The sequence below is a fragment of the Bufo bufo genome, chromosome 4 (assembly GCF_905171765.1).
Source record: "Bufo bufo chromosome 4, aBufBuf1.1, whole genome shotgun sequence".
Classification (NCBI taxonomy): domain Eukaryota; kingdom Metazoa; phylum Chordata; class Amphibia; order Anura; family Bufonidae; genus Bufo; species Bufo bufo.
Genome location: NC_053392.1, coordinates 620,298,892 through 620,307,321, shown reverse-complemented (window position 1 = coordinate 620,307,321; position 8,430 = coordinate 620,298,892). Strand labels below are relative to the sequence as shown.

The 8,430-nt window shown below is 41.4% G+C and overlaps 1 protein-coding gene across 1 annotated transcript in view; it reads right to left on the bottom strand.

Annotated features, from left to right (window-relative positions):
* Positions 1-3,639: 3,639 nt before the first annotated feature.
* LOC120999680 (gastrula zinc finger protein XlCGF26.1-like) overlaps positions 3,640-8,430 on the bottom strand; it is a 53,687-nt gene continuing 48,896 nt past the window's right edge. Inside the window, exon 3 of the mRNA XM_040430698.1 lies at positions 3,640-5,509. Coding sequence (XP_040286632.1) covers positions 3,897-5,509 — 1,613 coding nt within the window. The 3' untranslated portion in view covers positions 3,640-3,896. The remainder of the gene's footprint in view (positions 5,510-8,430) is intronic.

Here is an 8,430-nt window from a genome sequence, read left to right as displayed (position 1 = left end):
GGATCTTGTCTGGTTTGTTTCTGAGAGGGATTACAGGAGGAGGAAACCAGGAGAGAGAGGCAACGTGGCCAGCTTGCAGTGATCGTCTGTGTGCTCGTGTGGAGATGAGGAACTTGGTCTTCCCAGCTGCTTTGGATTTCTGGTTCGGGATATCGGCAGCGCAGATCTAAATATTTGAACTTGTTTGTGGTGAAGGTGGCCTACTGCTATAGATCCTGCAGCGCCAAAAAACAGTGGACTCTGGACAATAAGGTTTTTTATTCTTAATATTCATGTTGATGCCCTCGTCATGTGGCTGAGGTAGTAACATAAGAGCATGGACTGCACAGACACACACTCAAACATGTCTAGCACTCTGTGTGCTGTCCGCATCCGTTTCTCTGTTCCGTGGCCCTGTAAAAATTATGAGTCCTGCCCTATTCTTGTCCGCGGACAAGAATAGGCATTTCTATAATGGACCTCCTGTTCCGTTCTGCAAATTGCGGAAGGTACACGGGGGGTATCCATTTTTTGCGGACCGCAAAAAATGGCACGGTCGTGTGAACGAGCCCTAACTTTTAGGCTGGTATCTAAACTTTTAGGTGTACTTGACGATGAGTACTGATTGAACAAATAGAAACCTTCTGGTTGATGGTACAATGGGGGAACAGCTGGTAACAGGTAGATAGGTAATAGGGAAAGTTGTTCAGCCTGAGAATAGTAATTAAATAGCAAAAAAAAATGTAATTGGAGGTACACTTTAGGGTGAAGTCAAACAGTCCAGCCAGCTGCATGCAGCAGTCCACTACCATCCTTGACGAGTGATGTTCACATAAAAAACTGTACAGCCATAATGATTGGCCTTCCTTTCAATTCGCCTGCCTCAGTGTCAGCAGTAGGGCAACTTTGGATCCTGATATTCAGCATACTCCTGTATGTCTGGCTCACTGAAGCAGGCTCTTATTAAAGCCAGACCACTGTATCACATATACCCAGCCACTGCTGTGTCAATATTCGCATTGACGTCACTGCAGCCAATGACTAGCCGCAGCAATGACTCCCCCCCCCCCCCCCCCTACCTGTCATGTGACACAAAGTGGCCAGGTCACTGCAGCATTGCCCTTACCTTGCAAAACATTGTCCCAGTCTGCATTGAAAGACGTAGTGTCCCATTGTCATACAGCAACAATTCCAATGAGCGGTCCACTTCCCTGCCCTGTGAGAGTACATGACAAGGATCCCACGCCATCGGGTGCTTAAAAGTAGTGGAGTCAACTAAGAGGTGCAGTAGCGACTGCATTGGCACAAATTTGTCCAGCTGGGAGGAGTCCAGTGGCACACAAGTGGATTACTGGGCGAGTATTGTTGTTTCCTGCACACACATTCTGTTATGGATGACTTTCGATGGAGTAGAAGATGAGGAGAAATAGATGGAGCAGAAGAAGCATTAGCTGATGATGTTGACAATGAAGAGGGCCACAACACTGTACCACTTGTGGAGGTGGCCTGGCTACTAGAATGATGACAGGAATAAGGTGGACAGTTCAATTTTTCCACGTGAACAGGTGATTCCACCTCATGTGCAGAAGGAAAACTGTAGTTTCTACATTTGTACTTGTCTGTGAAGGTTCTCATTTATCCAGGTCATGGTATATCTGTTAAGAATAAATGAAGGCAACTGGACTTACTGTAGATTTCTTGAAAACGTTTCAATCGTTCTTCCAACGAGCTTTCTCAATTCTGAGTACATTTGTACTTGAATAGACATCTTATTTTCTGCCTGCAGAGCTTGCACACTGTGATGGTTTTGCCAGCTGGCCCCCTAGAGAAAAATTCTCACATGGGAGTTACCCACACAGAGCCACCACCAGCGACAGTCACAATATTACTGCCGCCTCCATTACAACCACCCAAGTTGGCCCTTGGTCTCACAGCTTTTGAGACTGCTCCAAGAGCAGCAGCAGCATCACCTCCTCCCGAGCTGACCACTGTAAATGTAGATCTTTGGTCACCTCAATCCCCCAAAAAGTTTAATAAAAAGTGATCAAAAGGCCACGTGTGCCCCAAAATGGTACCAATAAAAACTACAGCTCGCCCCACAAATATCATGCTCTCAAACAGCTCTGTAGACTGAAATATAAAAAGTTATGGTTGTTAGTAAGTGACGAAGCAAATCATATCTTTTAAAGGATTTATTTTTTTAAAGTAGTAAAACATAAAAACTAAACACCTTTGGTGTCGGCATAATCATACCAATAAATAAGCCGGTAGTCATGTCATTTCTAGTGCACAATCAATGCCATAAACACAAAAATATTGCATTTTCTTTTTCATTTTTCAATCCCTCCTTCCCCCCCAAAAAGAGTATATTTTCCAAAACATGGGAATTGGCTTGGTGATTAAAGAGTTAACCATACACTGCAATACTGGAGGTAGCTAAGAACTGTTGTCGGCTATTTCTGGCACGCCCCGACCCATTCTGCAGCCTTGTTCATTTTGGGGGCCCTGCAGTGTATGAGGCTCCCGTTCTCTTGATCAATGGGGACCCCAACTGATGTACTAGTTACCCCCTATGTTCTGGATATGTTCCTACTATGATGCATACATAGGAGGGGCATTTATTATTTGTATCACACCACATTTTAGGGTAAAGGGGTTTTGCGGCCGAATTTGCAACTTTTCCGAGGGGACAGGGAAGAGGGCCGGCCGGTCTGCCTCATTCACCATTTACCACGCCAGTTTATGGCATCGAAAATTATCTTAACCTACACCAGCAAGGGATCTGGCGTAGTTTAAAGCATGTGACACGGCCAGCAGCACCAAGCCCCAAAGCTATGTAGAGGCCTGCGCCTCTACATAACTTTAGCACATCCACCGCCAGCGCAAGGGGATCAAGACCAGTCTTAATAAATGACCGCCAAAATGTCTACTGTTGGTCTGAGTGTCATCAACAAGGATCCTTTAGAAATAAGATGCGGCTGGTACAGATGAGTTGATGATCAGAGGACGTGTGACTCGTATTATTTGTTATATTGCATAGTATAGTATAGTGTATAAGGTTTGTGTAATAAAGTGTAATGCATACATCAGAAAATCCACAAGAAATCTGCACCAAAAACCGCACATAAGTCCGCCCTATTTATCGCGGCTTTGGTGCATTCTTTGTGCAGCTTGGAATGCAGTTTTTGGTGCGGAGTCTCCATCAGAGTCTAGGGGGAAATCCCACTCTACAGAAGGTGCGGAATGGCATGCTGCAGGTTTAAAAATCCGCTCAACAAGTCAATTTCTGCTACTAAGAAAAAAAAAAGCAACCATGAGATTGGTCAAATCTCCTTCACTTTGCTGGTACTGCATTACACTGCGGTTTTTCTGCACGAAATCCAAGCAAAGATATGCACATAATCCGTATCGTGTGCAGCCCCCTTTAGGCAGCTGTTCCCACAATAACGCCAAACGAGCGAGTTTTCCGTGCAGGTGCAATGCATGAATCCTGACCCATTCATTTCTATAGGTCTGTGTACGTGAGCGTTGTTTTTCACACATCATCTCTGCGATACCTGAAAATCGCAGCATGTTCTATATTCAGCATTTTTTTCATGCAGCCCTAGCCCCGTAGAAGTGAAGGGGGCTTCCGTGAAAAACGCATTGCATCCAGATGCAATGCATTTTTCACTGATGATTGCTAGGAGATATAGATCATTATTCTTCAGGGTTTTTTTTTATGTGCGTAAAAAACGCATTAAAAACTGATCCGCGTGAAATAAAACTGAAACACTCAACACAATCATAGACAAAACTGACTGAATGTGCGGTCAAAACCATCAGTTTTTTCCTGAACAGATCCGGATACAATCCAGATCATGCGTGGGAAAGGGACCTGAAGCTCCACACCTGCCACATTTCTTACAATCCGAACATTACAATGGTTTCTCACCTTTGTGAGTTTTCTGATGTCTATCAAGACCGGATTTTTTACTAAAACATTTCCCACATTCTGAACATAGAAATGGCTTCTCTCCTGTGTGAGTTCTCCGATGATGAAGCAGAGCTGATTTATGGGTAAAACATGTTCCACAATCTGAGCATGAAAACGGCTTCTCTCCCGTGTGAATTCTTAGATGTTCCACAAGATTTGATTTCTGGCTAAAACTTTTCCCACATTCAGGACATAAAAATGGGTTATCTCCTGTGTGAGTTCTCTGATGTCTATCAAGATCGGACTTTTGAATGAAACATTTTCCACATTCTGAGCATGAAAATGGCTTCTCCTTTGTGTGAGTTTTCTGATGTCTATGAAGATATAATTTTTGACTAAAACACTTCCCACACTCTGAACATATAAACGGCTTCACTCCTGTGTGAACTCTTAGATGTTCCACAAGAGATGATTTCCGACTAAAACACTTCTCACATTCAGAACATGAAAATGGCTTCTCCCCTGTGTGAGTTCTCTGATGTCGAACAAGATATAATTTTAGACTAAAACATTTGCCACATTCTGAGCATGAAAACGGTTTCTCCCCTGTGTGAGTTCTCTGGTGTATATCAAAATACAGTTTTTGACTAAAACATTTCCCACATTCTGAGCATGAAAATGGCTTCTCTCCTGTGTGAATTCTTAGATGTTCCACAAGAGATGATTTCCGACTAAAACACTTCTCACATTCAGAACAGGAAAATGGTTTATCCCCTGTGTGAGTTCTCTGATGCCTATCAAGATCTGATTTTTGACTAAAACATTTTCCATACTGTGAAATCTGATGATCGTGAAGAGCTATGTTATCTGCAAAACATGCTCCACATTCTGAGCATAGAAATGTCTTCTCTCTTTTGTGAGTTCGCTGATGATGCATCATAGCTGATTTATGGCTAAAACGTGTTCCACATTCAGAACATGAAAATGGCTTCTCTCTTGTGTGGACTCGTAGATGTTCCACAAGATGCGAGTTCTGACTAAAACATTTCCCACATTCTGAGCATGAATATGGCTTTTCCCCTGTGTGAGTTCTCTGATGTCTATCAAAATCAGATTTTTGAATAAAACTTTTCCCACATTCTGAACATAGAAAAGGTTTCTCTCCAGTGTGAGTTCTATGATGTCTATCGAAATCTGCTTTCCGACTAAAACATTTCCCACATTCCGAACATGAATACGGCTTCTCTCCTGTGTGAATTATTTGATGTCCAAGTAGATTGAATTTCCTTGTAAATGATTTTCCACATTCTGAGCATGAAAATGACCCTTTATCTCTGTGATTTCTCTCATGCAAAGAAAGATTAGATTTCTTTTTAAACTGTTTCCCATATGAAAATATTTCCTCCCATTTATGTCCAGTTATTTGTTTGCCAATCAGTGATTGATTAGATGAAGGTTTAGTGTGAGCAGTGGTATCAGTGGATAGATCTCCGCTATAAAGGACTGAGGGTACATTAGGAGTAATTGAATTAGCTTGTGTGTTATTGTTATCTTCTGCTTCATGATAAGGAGATAAATGGAGATGTTGATGGGAGTCGCTCATCCCGTCTTCACCTGGAAAACAAAACAAAAATTCCTATTTTTCCCAGATAACCTAATACACCTTTTTTTATTAAGCATTGAAGCTTTAAGCATTGAAGCTTTATTGAGACAATATCAAGCCAGGAAACAGAGGATGTAGGAAATGTAAGAAAACCAGATATTGTACAATTTCATATATACTGGTAAAAATAAATAAAAGGAAGAAAGACCATAGAAAACACCATGGGGGGGGGGGGGGGGGGGGGGGGTCAATTTTTCCAAGACCCATTTTGGGCAAAATTTAAGAATTATGGTTGGTTTTATGCTAGCAGACTTTCCTTAGACCAGTGTATGAAGCGCTAGTCTTAGTATTTTTTTCCCATACTGTTCATGAGATCTTTCTCTGTAGAAGTCCCAGAAAATAAACCCTTATAGAGATAGAGATTCTATCCAGACCATACAACAGTTTAAAGTTTAAAAACATTCAAGAAAGTCCACAAAAATTGCACAGTATATAATAGATAGGAGTGGGAGCAAATGCTGCATGGTAGCCTGAATACAGAGAGAGACCAATCATCAAACCTATTCTTAAAGCCGGGGGTGGATTTTAGAGTCTAGGCTGGTGGACATCCCTCCCAGGGGTGGGCTGACCATTGACTCTACAAGGAAAAAACCCAATGGGCCCTTTAGATTGTGATATCAAGCACCACCAGCAGTTTACTCTTTGTCAATATTAGTTTTCCTGGTGTTCTCTCTTCATGTTCCACTAGTGTCATACGATGGGAAACGTTTCAATGTAACTTGAATTTTAATAATTCAAATTTCTGCTCTTTCTTAGCTGAATAGTCAAGTGGGCAGTCCTATCAATGATTGACAGCCATCTATATATACATACTTATACAGGGGAGGCTGCCCTCCCGCTTGGCCGCTGAGCTCAGAAAGAGCAGAGATTTTAATTAATAAACTAAAGGTTATGATGAATCCCACTTCATGGTGACAGGTTCCCTTTAATATAACATTACGTTTTTGAGGATACATTCCCTTTAACCCTTTAAGAACATATGACGTAGCTGTATGTCATGGGTCCGATCCCTAAACATGGCGCCCGCTCGCGCGTGCAGCGGGCGCCTTACCGCAGGGTCTCTGCTATATTAAATAGCGGAGACCCGCGGCACATGTATGCGATCAGTCATAAGGCTGATTGCATACATCATACCTTTCAGATGCCGCGGTCAAATGTGACCACCGCATCTGCGCAGACCGGAACTGGAAGTCGTACACTTCCGGTCCGGTAACAGCGTTCCCCGGCTGAGATCGGGGGACTTGTTACCTTGTGCTAATTGACCAAAGCCTCAAGCAGGCTTTAGAGTCAATTAGATGTATATATCAATACAGGCCACTAGGTGGCAGCCTTGTATTGATATAGTGCAAATTAAGTCTTCAATGATGGCTATTTAGCCATCACTGAATACTATGGGCAATCGAATGATTGCCAGGTATTGTCACCCAAGGTGACTTAAAAAAGTAAAAAAAAAAGTTTTTACAAAAAAAAAAAGTTAAAATCACCCCCCTTTCCTTAAAATAAAAATACTTAACCAATAAAAAAAAAACATCATGGGCATCGCCGCGTGCAAAAATGCCCATACTATTAAAATATAACAATATTAATGGCATACGGCAAATGGCGTAGCGGGAAAAAAAATAAAAATGCCAATTTGCCATTTTTTGTCACTTCAACTGCCCAATAATTTTTTTATAAAAAGTGATCAAAAAGTCGCACACACTTAAAATTGGTATCAATGAAAAGAACAGATCATCCCACAAAAAATTGAGCCCTCATACAGCCCCGTACACATAGCTACAAAAAAGTTATAAGGGTCAGAATATGGTTATGAAAAAAAAAAGATTTCCTCAGTTTACATTTTTTTTTCAGTATTAAAAAGCAAGAAAAATTTCACAAGTCTAGGTATCATTGGAACCGTACTGACCTGGAGAATGAAGATACCAGGTCAATTTTACCGCATAGTGTACAGTGTAAAAAAATTAAAGCCTTTATCAGAATTGCATTTTTTCCCAATTCTACCCTATTTGGAATATTTTTCCCGCTCCCTACTACATGGTATGCAACTGTAAATGGTGCCATTAGAAAGTACAACTTGTCCCGCAAAAAATAAGCCCTCATAAGGCTTTGTGAACGGAAAATTAAAAAAGTTAAGACTATGGGAAGACGGGGAGTGAAAAACGAAAACGCAAAAATGGAAAATCCCAGGGTCCTTAAGGGGTTAAATCTATGTCTAATGACAGAAAACAATACAATAACTACAACATCCTGTGGTCATGGAGCTAATCACCAGCTCAGCACGCAACCTGCAACATGTAGGATACACGATGGGGAGTTTAAAAATACGTATAAAAGATGACATCTCTCTGATGTCCTAAATATGGAAGGAGAAAAATGTCTGCACATTTTACACAAATTCATGATGAGGACATTTTGTCTTTCTCCATTAAGGGTACTGAAAGAATGAGCTCCTCGACATGTGAAGGGTCTACAGACAAAAATTAATTATGAGAAATTCTGGATGGTCGTTTCAACTATTCCCAATCCACATGGTCTCAATCGAAGACTAGGTTCTATCCAAAATTATCTATTGACATCTATTTATTCCTTACCGATACACTATAGAGGTCATAAACTAAAGACCATTGTCTCACATGCCAGTCTTAGTAGGAACCACCCGGGTGCACACATATTCTGTTGTCTGGGCACCAGAGCTAAAATCTACATAATTATTGTATCCATAAAGTGCAAACTTGCTTTCAGTTTATTGTTTGTAGAGGTCACGTGACAGCTCGGGACGGTACTTGTATATGTTTATACACAATATGTGTGCTCTTTAGGTGGTACCTTATGCCTACCACAAGGTGAATCAAGGGGACTCTCAATACTGTTC